Source organism: Nannospalax galili, unplaced genomic scaffold (genome assembly GCF_000622305.1).
Source record: "Nannospalax galili isolate Female #2095 unplaced genomic scaffold, S.galili_v1.0 scaffold300, whole genome shotgun sequence".
NCBI classification, from domain to species: domain Eukaryota; kingdom Metazoa; phylum Chordata; class Mammalia; order Rodentia; family Spalacidae; genus Nannospalax; species Nannospalax galili.
The window spans coordinates 300,908-322,528 of NW_008347322.1; the positions used below are offsets into that span (position 1 = coordinate 300,908).

At 55.0% G+C, this 21,621-nt stretch overlaps 1 protein-coding gene across 1 annotated transcript; it reads left to right on the forward strand.

The window, feature by feature from the left end:
- The first annotated feature begins 926 nt into the window (after positions 1–926).
- Dbh (dopamine beta-hydroxylase) lies at positions 927–20,142 on the forward strand. The gene is made up of 12 exons (XM_008843918.1): positions 927–1,340; positions 3,339–3,485; positions 5,512–5,769; positions 6,485–6,661; positions 8,625–8,727; positions 11,678–11,844; positions 13,886–14,029; positions 14,317–14,355; positions 14,818–14,877; positions 18,168–18,295; positions 18,627–18,786; positions 19,592–20,142. The coding sequence occupies exons 1-12, from the start codon at positions 990–992 to the stop codon at positions 19,721–19,723; spliced, it is 1,866 nt and encodes a 621-aa protein (XP_008842140.1). The 5' UTR covers positions 927–989; the 3' UTR covers positions 19,724–20,142.
- Positions 20,143–21,621: the final 1,479 nt, after the last annotated feature.

Genomic DNA, 21,621 nt, shown 5'->3' on the forward strand with positions numbered 1-21,621 from the left:
AGGAGGAGGGGGAAGGGAGGGGGGAGGGAGGAACTCAGTGCCAGATGGAGAGACCTGCCAGCCTAGTCAGCTTCAGAGGTGGGTGGCTTGGGGTGGGAAGAGGCGGTCAAGTAGGATTTCCTTCAGGTGACAGTATGTACCCTGTACCCAGCCTGAGAGGGACAGGACTGAGCAACAGAGAAGTTGACATTTCAGATTGGTGGTCAGCTCTGTGCAAAGGCCCTGCGGTAAGCATGGGAGAAACAGAGCTTGGGGCCAGCTGACCCGAGAGGCAAGAGGAAGCCCTGGAGTTCTGAGCTTTGGAGAGAGGGGAGCAGTGTGCTCTTCATGCCTTTTCCCAAACACTGTCCTCACAGCACAAGCCCTGCTGAGAACCATCTCCCCAAACAGGTCCCTCTCTACCTGTCCCTGTGCCACTTTCCCCAGTGACGCCCCACCCCAATCTGCACCCCGGCGATGCATCCTTTTGGAGCAGCCATGGTACCAGCTGGAGCCGGTGGGGAAACAGGAGAAAAAGTGGGAACAGCAGGCCGTGGAGAGTGTCTAAACACGGACTATTTGGGGACTGTCTTTTATTTTTAGTTTGAAATTGGTCCACCCTTCTGTACTGTAGAAACAGCAGCCAGGAGCCCACCAGTCACTGTCACTGGGAAAGGACCCCTCGGGGAGGGCGCAGTACCCAGCAGTCTGTGAAAACTGCGGAGCCTGGTTGGAGATGTCCACAGGACCTATGACCGCTTTCCACAGGCTTCAGAGACATGTCCAAGGACATCGGCTGGTCTGCTTCGATTCTCTTGATGATGTCCATGTGTCATTAGTGTCAATTAGGGGAAGATGAGAGCAAAGTGTTTCCCCGGGGACACAGGCTGGTAGGAGGGCCACTGGGACAATTGAATTCCCCACCAGACAAATGTGATTAGGTGCAGCCTAGCCCACCCCCACCAGCGGGGCATAAATGGCCCAGTGGGGCCAACACGGTCACCCTAGCCATGCAGGCTCACCCCAGCCGCCGCAGCTGCTGGGCCAGTCTCCCCAGCCCCAATGTACGAGAGGCAGCCTCCATGTATGGCACGGCTGTGGCCATCTTCCTGGTCATCCTGGTGGCCGCGTTGCAGGGCTCAGAACCCCCGGAGAATCCCTTCCCCTACCACATCCCCCTGGACCCTGAGGGAGTACTGGAACTTTCGTGGAACGTCAGCTACGTCCAGGAGACTATTCACTTCCAGTTGCAGGTGCGAGGGCTCAGGGCCGGGGTTCTGTTCGGGATGTCGGACCGCGGTGAGCTGGAGAACGCGGACTTCATCGTGCTCTGGACGGATGGAGACAATGCCTACTTTGCGGTGAGTCCTGCCCTGCCCTGTTATCCTGCCCTCAGCCCCAGCTGGCTGTCTTCCTACAACACTTCCATAAGCTACTGCCTTTGTGTTTGAGGTCATTCTGAGACAAGCCTGTGTCCCCCTTGAGCATCACATAAGGGGCACTAGAGGATGAAATGGGAAGTGGGTATTTCCTGGGGTCCTTGACTATCCCCCCCAAATAACAGATGCTGCAATCTCAAGGTAGGTATAGAACATGGAGTATTCATGTGCCACACAGTACCCCGTGCATGAACCCCTCCGTGTACCCCACTTTTATGAAGAGCACCACATGCCACACTGCCGATACATGCACACCTGCCGTGGGCCAGGTGGAGGCACACGGCTTAGTACAGTAGGCAACATGCACACCAGCCCAGGTTGTAACACACACAGACCTTCTGTGCTGTATTCAAGGGTGGTAGAAACAGGTGCAGAGCCCACTTCAGGTATAGAACAACCCCCACCCTCACCCCATGAGCAGGGCCAGCAGGATGTGCTGAGCTCCTTCCAGTCAAAATATAGCTTCGCCCTTACCTGCAAGGGTGGTATACGAGTGGGCGGTGTTCTTACAAACTGGAGCAGCCTTCAGCCCCCCACCCCAATAAACTATAGGGGTCAGCTGAGAAGGGAAAGATCCCAGTCTCTATGTTCTAGCTCTGCCTTCCTCCATAGATGGGCCTGGCCACCAGGGCCCCTCTGGTGATGAAACCCAACTCTCCATAGAGACAAGAGGGTCAAAGATTTTCCTTATCAAGCCAAAATGTGCCCCTTCATTCACTGGGTTAACCTCAGTTCATAGTAATCCTCCTGCCTCAGCCTCCCGAGTGCTGGGACTACTGGTGTGATCCACCATGCGTGACTAAGGTGTTTTTGGATCGAGCAGGGCATCTGGTTCCTCATCAACGTTTCAGGCTCTGAGTTCATAGTCTCGGTCACAGATGCTTCCAGAACTGAGCTGCTGCATCTGATTCCCACAGCCTGTCTGGGAAGCTGCTCTGCCCATTTCAATGGCCAGAGCCATTTGCTCAGGGTGACGGAGCAGAGCCTGCTGCACAGTGGCTCTGGAACCTTGTCTGAGTCTTGCAGAGGGGCCCTGTTCTGCTCCAGTCTAGGTAGTCCCGGAGGAAGAACTGGCCCTTTCCTGGACAGCTTTTCCCTGCCTGCGGCTCCCCTACGCCCCCAGCCAGGTGCTTCATTTTCCACCCCTGCCAGGTTCATTTGCACAACAAATTCCTCCAAACACAAATGTCAGTCAGAGCAGTGCGTTCAGCCAGTACACTCTAAAATTCTAGTAGAGCATCACCAGCTGCCTGTCCTGCTGCAAGTCTGCAGTTCCCAGCAGGAACCTTCTCCATGCAAGGCTGGGACTAGGATGAAGTAAGAGATGCCCAGGGTGCAGCCATTAGGGCAGCTCTTGCTTCTGTGTTATGCAAGTGTGTGGCGGGCACCTGAGAATGGACGTCACCTTAAATACTGGCTTACTCCTTCCTATCCTGTCCCCATGCTGTTCGCATGCCTCATCCTGGAGGACTAGGGGCAGTCTGGGTCCAAGGCCCTGTTCTTAAATTCCCAGTCCCAGTGTGCAATCCTAGCAGAAGGCTGTCACCCGGAAATCTGCGGGGCTAACAGTCCCTGGGAGTGTCAGGTAAGTCACCTGGCTCGTGTTTGACAGGTTCACAGACCTAAGAAAAAGGATGGGGGCACAGCTCCAGGCAGGGCAGCAATAGCAGGCCAGACAGGGGGCTAGAAACATGGCTCAAGGCTAGAGTGATTGCCTTGTGTACACCAGGTCCTAGGTTTGATCCCCTGCATTAAAAAATAGAACGGGGCAGAGAAGATCCAACAGGCAGTGAGGCTCTGCAGTTCCCACCCCACTGGGTGTATCCCATGGGGCTGCTGTCTAGGGGTAGGGGTAGTGGGTGTGAGCTTTGCCCTGTGTGTGGGATCCTTCCCACTTAGATCCTGAGTCTATCTCTGCAGGATGCATGGAGTGACCAGAAGGGACAGATCCATCTGGACACCCAGCAGGACTACCAGCTGCTCCAGGCCCAGAGGACCCTGGATGGCCTGTCGCTGCTCTTCAGGAGGCCCTTTGCCACCTGTGACCCCAAGGATTACCTTATTGAGGTAGGGGGCTCAGGCCAGAAGCACAGCCTGTCTGGACTATTCCTGCATCTTATAGTGCCGGGGGTCGGGTGGGCAGGAGGAGCAGGAGGAGGAGGAGCAGGAGGAGGAGGCCTCTCCCTCCCAGGGAGCCTGAGATAGGGCTTATGTACAGAGACAGAGTCAGGCATGGTGGCAGAGGGCCTCTGGGCAGGGAAAGCTGTTTGAGAGGGTCCAGTTTTGCTGGTAGCCCTCTGTGGTCATGTAGTCAACACACTCTCCAGATGGAAGTCTTGTCCCCAGCCCCCTCACTCTGGGATGTGTTTCTGTCCTGGTTCTATCACCCCATCAGGTGGAATTCTGGACACCTGACTTTTTACCCCACTTGGATGCTGACGTCTGAGGCTCAGGGCAGGCCTCTGTCTATTCCAGACTTCAGTCTATTGTCCCAGCTATAAAATGAAGATGTGAGCTACCAGATCCCCAACGTGGAAGGTGTGACTCTGTGTGGTTCCTGACCACAAAACAGCTACAAAACGTCTGGGCTTCTTAACTGCTCCAAGACCCTGGGTTAGGAAAAACCAGCCTACCGTGCCTTTGACGACAGAGCTCGTTCCATCTTCTAGCTTTGACCTGTGGATAATCCTTTCAAGTGGCAACAGCAGGGGCTGGCAGTCTGTGCCCAGGACTTAATTTATGGTGGTAGTTGAGACATACAGCGGAGGTGCTGGAGTCATGGAAAGAGACTTAGGAGCCACCATGGATTCAGGAAGCACCAGGCTCAGTTACTAGGCAGAAGTAGGACCTAGCCTGGGTAGGAAGCTCTCCTGGGGCCCGTGGGGCAAAGGCTGGGTCAAGTCTGGGAAGCATCTGTTTGAATAACTCTGGTAGATCTAGGCTGCAGGGTGGTCTTTGCTTACCAGTTCTGGCCCTGGAGTGATTTGGGGCAGGGGAGGTGCTGGCTTGAGGCATGAGGCTCCAATAATGAAACTGGTGGTGATTCTGGCTCACACTATGCCATAGGGTTTGGAAGATGATTTTACCCCGAGTAGGCAAGAGCTAAGTGACTTTGGCCTTTTGTTTAGCCTGATGATGTCAAACAGACAAATCCTGCATCTAAGAAAATAGTTGTTTTGATGGTCCTTTGCCAGATGCAGAAATTGAGACTAAGGGGGTGAGAGAACTACCCAGGAGCTCATGGAGCAGAGTGGGCAGAGCAAGTCCGCCGAGAATGGGTCATCTATGCTGAGTCCCCACCTTCCTGCCTGCGCCCCCCCTTCCCTGTGGGCAAGAGCAGGCAGAGAAGCTTTCAGAAGGATGCTAGAGGGCAGACCAGTGCTCACAAGCACTTTGGCCAAAAGCCTCTGGGCTGGTCATGGGGGCCTCTGTAAAGAACTTGCAAGAGGCTCTCTCTAAGTCCGTGGGGTTTCCTACCAGCCCTGAGTACACTGGCTGCCCACCATGAGCGCATCCCCACTGGTACCTGGGAGTGGCAGCAGATGTTCCCAGCACGACATCCACCCAAGGCCACTGTAGTCTGGTTTCCATCCATCCGTAGTAGCCTGTGAGGAAGCCACCCAGCCTGTGTGGGTTTGTCTGGGTCCTCCAGCACAGCGCCGACCCACAGAGCTCTCCACATCCACATGCACACCAGTGTCTGTGGGCTGGTGGAAACTCTCCCACAGCTCCCCATCAAGGGGCCCCAGGTTGGTTCCCTCACTTCCCAGGGGATCCTGGCCCCTCAGGTAGCCCAACCAGAGGAAATGACCTCCACTCTGCCCCCAGGGATCTTGGGGTTAGTGAAGGAACACTGGCCTGCCTCACAGTGGGACTGGTGGTGGTTGGCTGGATGGGTGGACAGGTACTAAGTGGATGCATAGAGAGGCAGCCTGGGGCCAGGCAGAGCCTCACAGTCCCCTCATTTGCCGAGCTGAGAGTGAGGTGCATCACCTGGTCGGAATGGGTGGGCAGGACCCACCTCCCTTAGCTCACCATTGGAGCTCATTCTGAGTGCTGAGTAGGTGATGGACTAGTCCTGTCTGCGCTACAGGATGGCACTGTCCACTTGGTGTATGGGATCCTGGAGGAACCGTTCCGGTCGCTGGAGGTCATCAATATCTCAGGCCTGCAGACGGGGCTGCAGCGTGTGCAGCTTCTAAAGACTGAGGTCCCCATCCCGGCCATGCCTGAGGACACACAGACCATGGTGATCCACGCCCCCAACATCCTCATCCCCGGCCAGGAGACCACATACTGGTGCTACATGACCAAGTTGCCCCGGGACTTCTCTCGTCACCACATCATCATGGTGCGTGGAGGTGTCCGCTACTCTGCCTTCTGCTGGGGGGCCCAGTCATCCCTGGGTCTAGAGCCACCCACTTGGCCTTCTTACTGAGGCATGGGCCTGACCTCCCCAGCACAGCACGTGTGTGCTGGTCCCCCTGCTCACTCTCTGCTTCAGGGCACTTGTGCTCCTGTCTTACCTGTCTGGAAAAGCAACAAGTCTTGATTTCTGTATTAACTTTCGAGGCTGCTGTCAATCTGTCGTTAGGCCCCCTCCCCTCATGTAAATCAGTTACTAAAGCTGCACCTAGAGATTTCATCTCCAGTGGTACTCAAGACCCGCTTGTCCCCGTTCTAGTGAAGGAAGCACATCCCAGAGAGACCACATGAGTGCCCAGAGTCACACAGCAAGGAGTAGCCTCCCTGTATAGCTGTGCTTCAGGCTTCTGCCTCCTGATGGAGCTTCAGGGTCCCAGAAGTCGCCCTCTGCACACAAGCGCAGCTGTGTTCCTAGCCCCACCATAGCAGGAATGGTCCACGTACGTCCCCCCTTTTTCCCCAGAGCGCATCGTGGACTCTGGTACATCCTGCCTCTATGTTGGTGGCTCTGTGGGGCCTTGAGGCTGCCTTACCACTTACAGTTGAGTGGTTGGGGACCAGCGGCCAGGGCCCCCAACAGAGCGGGAGGGTTACCAGGCGAGTACCAGACTCCCAGCTCAAGGTGGTCCGTTCCTCTGCAGTACGAGGCCATGGTCACGGAGGGCAATGAAGGCCTGGTGCATCACATGGAAGTGTTCCAATGCGCCGACGAGATCCCGAGCATCCCCCCTTACAATGGGCCCTGTGACTCCAAGATGAAGCCAGACCGCCTCAACTACTGCCGCCACGTGCTGGCCGCCTGGGCCCTCGGCGCCAAGGTACCTGTGTCTTGCAAATCTGCGTGTCTCCTTTCTGTTGCTGTGACAAACACCGTGGCCAACAGCAGCTTGGGGGAGGAAAGGACTTGGCTTACATTCCAGGTCACGGTCGTCATTGAGGGAAGTCAGGGCAGGAACTTGACGGCAGGCCTGCCTGCTCACCCACCCAGCCTTATCTCCCACCAAGGAACTCACTCACAGCCAAAGAGGTCTAGAAGGAACTCAGAGGATGCCACTTGCTGGCTGGTTCACAGGCTGGCTTATACTCAGCTCTCTCTCTCTCTCTCTCTCTCTCTCTCTCTCTCTCTCTCTCTCTTCTCTCTCTCTGTCTTGCTCTCTTTTTGGTGCATTTTGTATTGAATTTTTGTGTATTTCATACAGAACATCTTAAGCAATCTTATCTTTATACCCTCCCCATTGGCATCACCATGGGCCCAACTGGAATTCATACACTCTATCATTTGTGTTAGAGCCTATCGTGTCAAGTTAGTGTCCCCAGACATCCCTCAGTGCTAGAGTCCCTCCCTTTACGATGATCAGCTCTTCCTCACCCAGCAGTAATCAACTGCCAATAATTCTTCGAATAAGAATAGGGCTTGTTGCTGGGCGTGGTGGCACACCCCTTTAATGCCAGCACTTGGGAGGCAGAGGCAGGTGGATCTCTGTGAGTTCAAGGCCAGCCTGGTCTACATAGTGAGTTCCAGGACAGCTGGGGCTACAGAGAGACCCTGCCTCAAAAAAGACAAAAAAAAAATAGGGCTTGCTGTCCATTTCCATAGTTCTGTGCTGGGGTTTTGTCTGCTTGAGTTTGCGTGGGTCTTGCGCTTGCTGACACCATTGCTATAGGTTCATATGAGAAGGAGCCCAGGAGCCTGTAGGACTCTATTTCCATATGGTCACGCACCTCCTCCCTGGCTATTACAATCTTTCCACCCCCTCTTCAGCAATGTTCACTGAGCCCTGGGTGGGTGGGGTTTAATATAAGAGTCCTGTCCAAAGACACACACTCTGCAGATCCTTACTCTGCACGCTTTGGCCATCTGTGACCTTTTGTGGTCCTGGCCGTCTGTGCATGAGGGAGCTTCATTGATGAGAATTGAGAGATGCATTGGTGTTCTCTTATGATCTGTGAGCCTTGGGTGTAGAAGTTGCATCCTAGATGTGCCACTTAGGCTTGGGAAATGTGACCAGTTCTGGGATTCTGTGAGTTGACTCTCTTAAATAGTTCAGGACCTCCTGCCCAGAATGGTACCACCCACAATGGGCTGGGCCCTCCTATGTCAATTAACAATCAAGAAAGACCCCACAGAAATGCCCACAGGCCAATCTGATCTAGATAATTCCACAACTGAGAATTTTTTTTCAAATGACTCTAGGCTGTGTCAAATTCACAGTTAAAGCTCACCAGGACACCACTGCACCATCCCAGGCCCCCTGTGGCATCCACAGGATTCAAACTCCTTGCCCCCATTTCCCAAAAGCCACCTCTTGAAAAGCCCCAAGAAGAGGCTGATAAAGGGGCACATAGGCTCTGAATAGCCCCAGTTGCCTCTGAAATGCTTGCACTCCATTGTTCTTTGGGGCAATACAGGCTCTTTCTAGCCCCCTGAAAATGCACGTGACTGAGTGCGTATACCCCTCATAGGGTTACATGCACAGCATGTCACAGGGCTGCCCTTGACAGAACAACTTGTCAACAAGCTATGCCCCAAAGTCTCATTAGAGCTTCCCTCCAGGGTAGAGGATGGTCAGAGCGTGACTGGAGATGCCAGGAGAAAGCTCAGCGGGCTCAGGGACCTCCTGATAGGCCTCCATGTATCACAGCAGGGCTATTAGCCCCAGGAGAGTGCCCTTTTTATTTGACCACTCACCCATGTGACCCACTTCCACTCAGGTCCAATAGACAGGCACGTTTGTCCCAGGCCCCTGAGAGACCCTTGTCTGACACACCTGTCCCACACAGGCATTTTACTACCCAGAGGAAGCTGGCCTTGCCTTCGGGGGCCCGGGGTCTTCCCGGTATCTCCGACTGGAAGTTCACTATCACAACCCGCTGAGGATACAAGGTAAGGACACGGAGAGCACGTCCCCCAGCCCTGCTTCATTCTCCCAGAGGCCTTTGGGTACAACTTGTTAGGAAGGAAATTGGGCTCAGAGTGGAACCCACACCAAAGTCTCAACTTCCTTGCAGGACCCCTTGTAACCCTTCGCCCTCACCTGTCCCACATTCACTGTTTTCTCTGATGGCAAGTCTCCAGCAGGGCCCAATGGGCTCACTGCCCATCACTCAGCACAGCATAGTGGGGCCCAGCCTCACACCCATCCTCTCTGTCTGTAAGATACCAACTGCCACCCAGGGGGGGAGCTGTCCCAGATGCCACCCTCTGACCCCCCGCAACCAGGGACAGGCCAGGCAGAGGTTTTCTGTGTCCCCATTGTGCAGATGAAGAACAAGGCCTACAGGTGAACGGACCTCACTACAGTCCTGGAATGAGTCGGGCTTGAAGCTAGGAGACCTGACTTTGGTCCGTTTCAACCTTGCAGTCTCGCAGTGGGCCTAAGCCTACACTGAACCTGAAGACTTCTCCTGGTGACAAGTCACGGGACTGTTGGGTCAATCTGAGTCAACACGGCCCCTCCCTCTCACTATATGGCACCAACCGGAATGGGAGGCCAGTTTTAGGGTGTGCTAACCCAGAATCCAAGGCAGTGGAGAGAGGATGGAGCAGACCTGGGCACTGTTCACTGCAATCTAACTTGTGCAAGGCCACTCAGCCCATCATCCCTAATTGCTTCTCTTTCACTGTGACCCTCCAGCACCCCCAGCTGTGACTCTACCCTCCCCAGAACAGGCTGGGTCCAGACAGGGCACCTTGTGGAAGGAAGAGTGACAGGCTGTTGGGATGCATCTCTCTGGGCTGTCCTCAGGAATGGCAGGGCACTGGGTCCACTGGGAAATGCCTGACAGTAGCTTCTCCTCTTGGTGTTCAAAATGCTAAAGCGTGCATTGAGCATGAGTGTGTACACGGCAGTTCCTAGCCATGTATGTATATCAGGAGGGGCAGAGAGATGTTCCTGTAGTCTACCTTATTTCCCAGCCTAAGAGTCTATGCCTGGTCCCTCAGGCCAGTGCTATAATTGATTAGTGATGTCTGCCCTGAGCCCTGTGGGTAAGACTTGGCGCTGTGCTGTTTAGCACATGAACATTCAGTGAAGACAGATCTTCACAACCCTCAGGGGGTGGGCAGGATATCAGTTTCACCCCCCAGGGTACCACAACAGGCTTGGTCCTGAAGGCCAAGGGCCCTGTTTGTGGCCAGTCGGCTAGGAGCTGATGGCTCTGGACCAGATTCTCTTCCCAGCTCAAGTCCTGTCATGCATCCAGACAGCTGTCCAGGTTGTTCAGTTAGCTCAGGCGCGCCCAGGACAGGATCACACCTGCCTGCCCTTCCCTGTCCCCCTGCCTGGCTCACAGCCTTTCATTCAACAGGACTTTGATGAGGGCCTGCTGGGCTTGAGGTGCTGTGTGAGAGGGGACCTCAGGTGAACAAGACACATCCACACTGCAAAGAGCTTCTAGAAGGGAGATCTGACACACACAGAACGCAGGTGCACACACTGTGCACACAGATCTACATACACGCATGTGCACCCTCATAAATACACACAAGGGAAGGACAAGAATGTGTAAAAGGACTATGTCCCATGTGATGTGGGTGGCATTGTGTAGTATTTAATATGGCTCTTGGAGGGCTAGCACACTCTCAGGACAAGGTCAAGGGAAGTCCCTGGGTATGGCATTTCAGAGAGAGGGCACCGTCTGCTCATGGACAAACAGGCTATACGGTGGAGACGGTACTCCAGGAACACAGGTGGTCCGACCTGGCAGGGGGAAGGCAGGAGCTGGAGGCAGAGAGTGGTTGCTACCAGATGACCCCAGGCCTGAGGTGGACACCTGAGTGGGCCTTAAGGACGGGCTTGCCAACTGTCACTGCGTCTGAAACTAAACGTTTCCTTTCTCTCACATACCCCGACTTCCACCCAATGGTGCCATGTCTCTGTCTCCCTCTTCTCTCTCCCTCCTTCCCTCCCTGATCCCCTACCCCATTCTCTCTCGCCCTCCTTCCCCTTTTGAATGACTGTGCAGTTGGGGAGCAGAAACGGCTCAATAGATGGGGGTCACTGTGAGGCTGGAAGCTGCTCCTGCACCCAGCGTTCCCAGCTGGCCGTGGACGAGGGCTGTGCACGTCCAATGACGCCAGTGGCTTTCGTTCTGGCCGAATAAGCGATGATTCTGCTGCCAGAATTATCTACGGCTCGCAGGGGAAGGTGCGAGGCGGCTGGGGCTTGAGTGCCATAGGGGATTTATTGCTCATTTAAAACCTGAGAGCAAACGGGTTTTTGAAAACTCCTTAGGCATCAGGGAAGTCTGTCTTCCCTGATCATCTGCTTGTATTTATGGATCCTTTACCAAATATAAGGACATGCCTGTCACTTTGTGAATCTTGAGATGGGCTGCCTTCCTATAAATATCAAAATCCCACAATTACCTCATTATTTAATCCCCATTGGAATTTTAACCAATTGCTGCTCCTTTTTATTATTTGCCTCTGATGTCACCAGCCTGGAGATACAAGGGACTGTTTGAGTTTCGATGTTGAGGGGCTGAGGGGAAAGGGGAAAACAGGACAAGAGGAGGTGCCCTTGTTAACGAGCATAAGACGACCAGGGCCCCTAGCAATGCCCGGCACCCCCAGCCATCCGGCCCTGGGTTCGAGGCCCAGCTCAGTTGTTTCTCAGGCAGAGTCTTCACGAAAGTCTCCAGCTTCAGTTTCTCTATCTGTAAATGGGAACGATGGTCCTCACCATGAAAAACTCCCGTGGAGGTGACGGGTGGTCCGTGAGTACCTCCCTGTCCCACTCTCTCCTGGTTCCTCCCATCAGAAGTAGGGACCAGGCACATCATCCTCAAGGGGTTCCCTGGGGGCCATTGCTCACCAAGAGTCCCCTCCCTAGGCCGGCACGACTCCTCCGGCATCCGCCTGTACTACACGGCCACCCTCCGGAACTTCGACGCGGGCATCATGGAGCTGGGCCTGGTATACACACCAGTGATGGCCATCCCCCCTCAGGAGAATGCCTTCGTCCTGACCGGCTACTGCACGGACAAGTGCACTCAGCTGGTGAGTAGGCTGGGTTCCACACACCCTTGCTACAGGCACTGACCAGGGGAGGACAGCAAGAGGACTTTGGCCTCCTGACCTACAACCAAGGCTGTTCAAGCCTTTGCACCTCCCTTTGCAGCAAGAATAGTCAGTGCCCACATTCCAGCACTTCAGTTTTTTGAAATTTATTTATGTCTATGTGTGAGTATATGCTCCCTGTCCCCTTCACTGCATGACCCCCCACATCAATTTCCTCCCCTATATTTCCACATGCCCTCATAGGACATGGAAGTATGCTTTTGTTTTTAAGATGAACTTGAGGCATGGTTTCCAAATGGGGCTCACCCTCTCCAGGCTCCTAGCACGCCACAGTGTGGACTTTTACTCGGCACTTAACCAGACAGGACCAGGGGAAGAAGCAAAGTGCCCAGCAACTCTAAGGATGTGCACAAAACAGGGTAGAGCCGCAGGGTCGGGCAGATGGGGCCTTGGCTGCTGGAGTAACCAGGCAATGGCTCCTGACCTGTGCCGGTGACGCTCTGCTGGCCTCAGCCGGACCTCTAATTCGGTTTAACCACTTGCCTGGTGGCTCGGAGAGGGCGGGGATGGCCATCTTACAGGGCCCCACTGCCGAGGATTGGCCTGCAGTGCCTCCCCTCTTGAGAGTGGGCTGTGGACAGTTATGATGTTGCCTCTCTGACGATCTGTCAGGGAAAGTGTGAGCAGATCCGGATCATGGATGGGGAGACCGAGGCCTACCCCAAGGACACGAGGCCCCAAAGCAGCACTCAGGTGGCAAACTGCTTCGTAACGGGGTTCATAGTACACTTTGCTTCCCAGAAAATTCCTTGGGTGAGATTTTTTTCTCAGGAGTCCTGCCCACCCAAATCCCCAGTCTTTCAAGCCCTAGCTGGGGGTATTATCTTCAGGCGGAGGCCCTAGACTCCCCTTCTCTTACAGCCACTCAGCAGCTTGAGTCAGGATGAGAAATCACATGCCTAGCTGGAATCAGGCAAATCAGAACGGTCAAGCTGTCCGAGTTCTTCTTCCACAGAAGATGGCCCTCCTACCTCCTGTCACAAGCCAGCATCCCTGGCCAGCGGCTGCCTTCACTGTGAAGTTCTGGGGCCCCTTCATTAGCAGGAGGCCCTAGCCCAACATAGAAATTGTCACAAATGTGGTGATGACGACCCTTAATCTTCAAATCATTGAAAGAGGGACAAAGGACTCAACAAAGACGAGGGCTGACCGGTAGCTGGGTGGGGCAAGACGGAAGGGTCTGGAGTAAAGGAGGCATTGTAAAGCAGCCCAGGGTCATCCGCTGTCAGCCCCCAGCCCCGGGACGTCCAGGTTCCCACTGGCAGCATCAAGGGAAACAGCTGAGCGCGGCGGGTGTGGTGGCGTTTGATGCATCTGCGAAAACTATCTTCAGATGTGACCACGAGATTAGGATAGCTTCTGTTCTCCGGAAGATTCCCTCAGGCCTTCTTGAGGAAGTGAAGCCTTTTCAAACAGGGCTAGCTATCTGTTCTGTGGGGCGGGCTGCTGGCTTGGGCGGTTAGTGTTGTTGCTGTCAACCGGGGTCAGTGACATCAGAGAGAAGGCAGCCTCAGGCAGACGACATCAGTTGTGGGCAGGGTACTAGAGGCCTGTCTAGGTCCCAGCACGTGGTGGGTGTTGCAGAGCAGTGGATGGGGCACCCACAGAGCAGAGTGGCCTCATTCAGCCCACAGGGAACTGGCCTCAAAGGTCTGCTGGCTTTGGGGAAGGAGCACTCAGCCTTCAGGGGCCCCAGAGAGACCAAAAAGCAGGGGTGCCGCCTGCCCAGAATAGGCCCTGGCTTTCCTGCTGGGCGATGCTACTGCTTTGGAGTTACAGGTTTCTGACTGCCGTCTGCTCTTAAGCAAGCCCCTCCCCGCCAGGTTTACGATGGGGATCAGAGAGAACCATCTAGAAAAAGCAAATGTTTCGGTAAGCCAGGGAAGGAAGCCTTCAGTTCCTGTCCGGGCCAGTTCCCTCTGGGGTCTGACCCAGACTCTGTCTCCCATGCTGCCAACAGGCCCTGCCACGCTCGGGCATCCACATCTTTGCCTCACAGCTTCATACACACCTGACCGGGAGGAAGGTGGTTACGGTGCTGGCCCGGGACGGCCAAGAGAGGGAGGTCGTGAACAGAGACAACCACTACAGCCCTCACTTCCAGGTGGGCGCCTAATCACTCCCAGCATCCAGGGGTTTCTGTGTCTCAGGGTGGTCCTCTGGTCGTGGGTGGTGGACCCTGACCCAGGCAGCCCCCATGTTAGCAAGGTCTTGGTAGCTTTTGGCTTGATCTTACTCCCTTCTGGCTGGAGCCTACTCTTAGCCAGCCTGACACCCCTGGAGATTCTGAGACAGGGCTGGTACCATGAGGAGGCTCAGCTTCGGGGGAAGGACAAAGTGGCAGAAACGGGGTCCACGGTTCTATGACCTCTCCTCTCTTCCCCTCCCCAGGAGATCCGAATGTTGAAGAAGATTGTGTCTGTCTACCCGGTGAGTATCCACAGGGTGTCAGGGAAGCACGGTCCCCAGAAGGTGAGACTCAGAAAGAGCAGTGAGGCAGCAGAGTCCACAGGGTGGGCAGGGCTGGGTGAGAACGTAGGGACTTCATGGGGCATCAGAGGGAACACACAAGGGACACTGCCCTCCAGCCTCAGCCAAACCACAACCCTGAGAATATCATCCCCCAAGAGTGCTAGAGAGAGATGGGGAGCTGAGATGTGGTCCCTGCCTGTGCAGAGCTGAGCTGGAGTTGTGACATAGCTAGCCACTGATCCACTGACGGGTCATAGCCCCTCTAGAGGACACTCAGATTGTGAACCTAGGGGAGGGTTCTGGGCTCCTCATGGGAGGTCAGGCATCACACATAGTGGTGCGGTCACCACAGGGATGAGCTCAGTGCACCTGGCAGCCCTGTGTGGGCAGCTGGCTGATGTGCCTGTCCCTGCTCCCCAGGGGGATGTGCTCATCACTTCCTGTACCTACAACACAGAAGACAGGAACCTGGCCACAGTGGTAAGTCGCCCTGCCCTTCTCCAGTCTCCTGCTCAGGGGAGCAGGTGTCCCAGTGTCTGGTTGAGAATTTCTAAGAGGGTCCTGCAGCCAAGCTAGACACCTTGGCAGAGCGCAGGCAGCCAGAGGCCATCCTGCCTTCCCGGAATCAACCGGCTACTCTGAGTACGGTTCTGAACACATGACTTTACCGCCTCGCCGGAACTTGTCAACCAGGCAGCAGCCTGCGCTGGCCCTGCTGCGGTAGATATGTGATGACACTGGTGATGCACCTTCATGAGTGCCTCACCTGGGAGCCACTATTTTGGGTGCTCACTGGCACGTGTGTGCCTGGTATCTGGCGTGGGGAGGAACCAGGAGCCACTGTGGGGCCCAAAGTCCACGGAGGGAGACAGGCCTGCACCATCGGCTATGGGAAACAAACAACATAATGACAAAAAATTTAAAAGCAGACAGAGACAGAGGAGTGGGGAACAGGGGCTACAAAAGCTTGGCCGGGGCAGTGGCATCAACCAGAGATGACAGGGGAGTCCTCGGGGAGGATGGGCAAAGGCTTTGGCAGGGGGTCGTGCGCTGGAAGGCCCAGAGGACGAAGGTCTTTCTGGGGATTGGAAAGTGAAGATGTGGACGGCGCCAGGCAGGTGGGTGTGGCCAGCTGCTCCAGGGAAGGGACTGTGGACAGTCCCAGGGGCAGAGGCACCCAGTGGGAGGACCATTCTCAAAAGGAGGTGTGCAGGTGGCACCAACGGAGGGTGGCGGGAAATGTACCATGCAGCTGGGACACATTGGGCATTGGACAGAGAGAGGGATGCTTTCCAGGACTGTTCTGGGCTGGCAATGTCATCCAGCCATCCATCCTGCTGATCTTTTCATTCACCCTTGACTCACCCAGTGATTAACCCATTAATCACAAGGCTCAGAGTGAGGACACCCAGGACCTTGCCTCACCCTGGCACCTCCATGCCCCTGGAGCTCTGGTCCACACTGTGCTGCTTGTCTTGCCTTCAGCCCAGATCCACAGAGCCCCCACTACCCTTCATTGTACCCTCTAAATAGCTTTATTGCAAAAATAATTCACGGACCACACAGCCGAAGGGTGTAGCTTGTCTTAAAGCACGTTCACAGAACCGTGCAACCATCACTACAGTCAACATTAGGAAATCCCAAACCTGCAGCCACCATGCCCAGATCCCCTCACCCAGCCCACCAAACGCAGTTCTGCCTTCCACCCTAGGAATGCCCATTCTTGACATTTCTCATCAGCAGAATTACATGATATGTGACCTTCGGTGACTGGATTCTTTTCCTTAAAGTTTCCAAGATCTCTTTCTGTTGGAGCACATGGCACAGCATCCTTCCATTTTTTAAATTAATCTATTTATTTACTTATTGAGACAGGGTCTTTCTGTAGCCCCAACTGACCGGGAACTCTCTATGTAGACCAGGCTGGCCTTGATCTCACAGAGATCCACCTGCCTCTGCCTCTGGAGTGCTAGGATTAAAAGCATGCACCACCATGTCCAGCTCATCCTTCCATTTTAAAGGTATATGAAACACCAGCATCCTGGGCAACCATGTGAGTTAATTCCACCGTAGTTTCACACCATTTTCCAAGGCAAGCATTTTTTCCTGCACTTTCCAGGGGAGAAACAAAGTCTCAGAGAGGAAGGAACACTCCCAAAGTCACACAGCTGGTGAAGGCCTGCACTGTGACACCCTCCGTCCTTGCTTCCGGGTTAAGCCTGGCAACTGCTCTGGGTCGTAGTCACCAACTCAGGAGCAGCTCTGGCTTTGATGCCAGCAGTCCTTTGTTTATCAGGAGGAGGGTTCCGCCTATGACAGTCCCAATAGATGTCTTCTTACTGTACTGTTTAGCACTCACTGTGCCATGCTGGGCTTGCTGGGCCCTATGAGCAGCACACCAGGAGACATGGCCAGGTCTGACAACAACTGAGGTGCCCAGCTAACAGAGCAAGCTGCTGCCAAAGCAGGCCGCCCATGCCCAGTCCTGGTGGCAGCCCCGATGTACCCTGGGTAGGGAGCTCTTGGTGTAGTGAGCTCAACAGAGGCAGAGCCCAGCCAGGTAGAGGCCCCACAAGCATCACCCCTCTCCTGCAGGTGCCTCTGCTGGGGCCGGGGGAGGGGAGGCACTTGTCAGTCATTAGTGGAATGGAGGCCCTAGGCCCACCCTGCCCAAGCTGCTTCTGCCGGAACCACGTTCCTGTTCTGTCGGCTTCACGACAGGTAACAGGTGCCTTGTCCAGGGCTCTTTGAGGCCACTAGCCTATCGAGGGCTCAGGTCTTCAGGTCCAGCTGAGCGTGGTGGCACACACCTTTAATCTCAGTGCTCTGGAAGCAGTCAGCCGGATCTCTGTGAGATCAAGGACAGCCTGGTCTACATGGCACATTCTAGATCAGCTGGGGCTTCAGAGAGACCCTGTCTCAGAAAAAAAAACAAAAAAAAAAACAAATAAAAACACAGAAACATGGGGCTGGAGAGTTGGCTCAGCGGTTAAGAACATTGGCTGTTCTTGTAGAAGACCCAGGTTCAAATCCCAGCACCCACATGGCAGCTAACAACTGTCCGTAACTCCAGTTCCAGGGGAGCCAACAGCCTCTTCTGTCCTCCTCAGGCACTGCACGACACGGGTGCACTTACCTACATGCAGGCAATACACGCATACACATAAAATAAAAATAATAAATAAAATATTAAAAAAACACAAACAAACCCCAGGATCTGAAGTCCATGCCCCAGGGACAAAGTATCCTGCTGGGTATTTAGGGTTTCTGGAGCACGTGCCCTGGGGTAGCTGCCTCTGGGATCAGAGGGAGCGGCAGCTCCTGGCAGGCAGACCTGAGCTGCTTACCTCTGACAACCTGTGGATCCAAAGAGACAGGGGCCTTTGAAGCGCAGCTGTCCACTCTGTCCTCACACATTGGATGGTCTAGGGACTAGAAGCCAGTCTCTGGGCACTGTCCCCTCTGCAGCCCCAATGTGACTGGTGGCCAGTGTGCAATGTGAGGCCACAGGGCCTTGTCCTGTTCTCCCTGACACTCAGTTGTACCCATGAAACAGGAACAAGAAGACCCTGGTCCTTCCCATTTCTATTGTCCCCATATCTCTATCTGATGCATATTTACTGGGTCTTTGTCTTCCTCTCCGGCCATCTTCGGATGCCAAATCTCTACAAGCAGATAAACATGGGAACGAGGAGACTTGGGAAAGCCACTGGGGGACAGCACTTGAGAGGGAGAAGCTGAGGGCTGACGGGGTCTTCTTCCACCTGCAGGGAGGCTTTGGGATCCAAGAGGAGATGTGTGTCAACTACGTGCACTACTATCCCCAGACACGGCTGGAGCTTTGCAAAAGTGCAGTGGACGATGGCTTCCTACAGAAATATTTCCACCTGATGAACAGGTGAAGAGCTTATCCATGCTGTCTATCCCTGGGGAACCCAGCATGAACAACTGCCCTGTTAGGAGGCTAGGCGATCAGACGGAATTCAAAGTTAGTATATATAGCACCAGACCTCTGTGTCCTTCGAGGTGCCTGTGGCAGGCATCGCTAATCGATCTAACTCACAACCCAGCCCCAGAGCATCCATTACCAACAATCAATGGTGACATAAGAGATGGAGGCAGGGCCAGGACGCCTTAGGAGATGGATTGGGAAGGTGGACATTGGGGAGGAGCTGCTGGGTGTCCCTCCCTCTCCTGCACCCTTAAACAGCCATTCCCTAACCCTCCAGGTTCAACAGCAAGGAGGTCTGCACCTGCCCTCAGGCCTCTGTCTCCGAGCAGTTTGGCTCTATGCCCTGGAACTCCTTCAACCGTGAGGTGCTCAAGGCGCTGTACGGCTTTGCCCCCATCTCCATGCACTGTAACAAGTCTTCAGCTCTCCGCTTCCAGGTATGACCACAGGGGGTGTGCTGCAGATGTGACTCACACAGGCAGGCAGACAGACAGATGGACAACAGGGGGACAGGCCCACAACAGGATGGCCAGGGCGGCCAGGGCGGCCACCTCTCTGGGTCTCAGCCCTGTCTGAATGGCGTGTGAACAGACGCCAGCAGCCTCCCCGGGACCTAAAAATAAAGTGCTGGGCAGGGGAGGCGAGAAACCAGCAGTCTGTGACAACACGGGCTGGCTTCTCCCTCCTTATCTGAGGCCTGCTGGGATTTAAAAGCACCTAATTTATTCCCCAGTGGAGCCAGCCAGCCAGCCAGCAGCAGCGCCAGCCTAGAGCACCGGTCAGCAGACCTGGCCTGCTGAGTTAGGGAGGGGAGACAGGCGCTCAGCTCAGCAGAGCGGTGGGAACAGATCTTTCCTGGCAGTGTTTGGGAACTGGATTCTTTGCTGACCCAAACACCCACGCCAAAGGGAGTGCTGGCTCACCCCAGAGCAACACAGAATGCTGTTGGATATGGTCAGATCTTGGTCGGATCATCCCAGCCTGCACCCAGGGTTTCCCAATCCTTCCTCAGGGGACACAATGAAGTGGAGGGGTGGGCAGGGAGGCGGAGAGGCCTAGAGGGCTCTAGGTTCCTGACTAGGAAACCAAATAACTTGGGGAAGGGGGACTGTCTCCCCCCCCCCCCGCCCGGGCGGGGGGACCTTCAAGGAATGACTTGGAAGAAGGGGATGTTCATCTTGGGACGAGAGAGCCCCCAGCCTGGCCCTACAGCCTGTTTAACCTCCTGGTCTCATCTTGCAGGGCGAGTGGGATCTGCAACGCCTGCCCAAGATCACCTCCACACTGAAAGAGCCGACCCCACACTGCCCCGCTGGCCAGGCTCTGAACCCCGCTGCTCCCACCGTGGTCAGCATTGGCAGAGGCAGAGGCTAAGTAGGGGGCTGCTCCTCGCCTCCTCATGCAATTCTGTGGACTTGTACCAGCTCTGTACACCTCCTGTGTGAAGACCTCCATGGAACAGTGCTGTGTGCCCAAGAGGAAGGGGCAGGACCAAGCCCTTCCAGGAGTCACAGTGCCTCCTGCCCCGACACCCCTGCACGGCTAAGATGGTCCCGTGAGATCCCATTGGACAGGGCAGGCTGGGACCTCATCTGCCTCCTGCTGCCTCCACGTAGGGATAACCCATTATGGGGGTCCAGGTTCTGCACTGTTGGCCCCACCCTGCCTCCCAGGACAGCCAAGCCAGGCTGAGTACTACTGACTCCCCAACTCTACATTCCCACCATGTTGGCCCTCTGGTGGTGGTTCCTGTTTGCTGTGTGTGCGCCGTGACAGCACTATTTAAACTTCTCCTAGCAGAATGGCTCGTGTTTCCCAGTGGGCGGCTTCCCTGCGACGAGACAGGACAAGGCATTTAGCTAGTTAGAGACTCACCGGGGAATTTGCTCCACGGCAGAGTAAATAGATATTTTCGCCCACCTAGAGGGAAACACCATAAGTAGTTCCATCATGGAGAGCCAAGATGGCATGAACAGGCTGGCTCCTGGGTGCAGGCTCTGTGCAGAAATGGGATGATTAGGGCTGGTGGCTTCTTCTGGCGGTGGGTGTGGAACCAGTAATGATGGGCTAGGCTCTGGCATCAGGCACAGTGAAAGCCTGGTTTGGCTACTTAGTTAGGGTGTGACTAGAGTGGGCAACTTTGCTCCCTGACCTTCTCATCTGTAAAATGGGACAGCAACTTACCCTCTGTTGGTGCTGGCTGTGGACATCCCTTGGTGGCCAATGCTCCTGCCCCTGGCGCTAAATCTCCTACCTTGGGAAGTCTAGTCACCTCCACCGTCCCATCTCCGCCACCCCCCTCCCCCAGTCTTCTATCTAAGGGCTAGCTCAGCTCTTTGATGGCTTTGACTCTGTTCAGCCGGTTCAGCAAAATGCAGCCCACGTTCTCAGGCAGGGAGGGTGATGGATGGGCCTCGCATCCCCCAGCAGACATCAGCTAAGCGCTGCCTCCCCTTAGGCAAAGCATTTTATTACTGCTGAGCAAAGGCGCCCGGACTCTCTGCGCCCTGTTGTATGAATCACGGCTCTGGGCAGCTATAAGTCATGGGTGTAATCAGTATGAAATGCCAGGCCCCACAGCCCAAAGTGACACTCGGCCCTCCATCATCTTTACAGCCTTAGAGACGGGGAGGCAGGTGGTGCCCGTGGCTGTACCTTCCCTAGAGCAGCTCAGAACCCCAAGAGTACAAGGGGTTTCCTGACCTTCAACACAGTTGCTTTACCACCCCTACACCCCCATAGTATGTGAACTTAGAAACGGGAAAACTGAGGTTCACAGAGCAGCCCCTTGTCCAGGGACTGTGGGAGGACCACATTCAGGAATCACACCCAATTCCCAAACCCCCAACTTCTTGGACCCACAGCCCCCCTTCAGGGCTGGCCACGGTCCCCTCCTCTCAGGGTAGCTGTGGGCTCCTCCTGCAGAGAGGCTGTCTGTACCCTACCTACTTCTTGGCAATAGCCCCCGTCAGAGTGACCAGTGTGTCACTTGAGATGCACAAGGTCCCTACCACCTACAGGAACCTTTGAGAACCTGATGTGTCTCTTCCCCTGGACAGATGAGGAAGCTGAGGTTCAGAGACCTGGGGTTAGATGACAAGGTCCCCACGTGAGCTGTGGAGCCTGGAGGATCTGTGTGACGCCAGGATCTGGACTTCACAACCTCCATTTCCTTATTTTCCAAACAGAAATCCTGGGGGAGCTTGTGGGGATTGAACACAGGAAAAGGGGGTGCTCTGTCACTTACCAGGGTGATAGGCTGTTGTGACCAC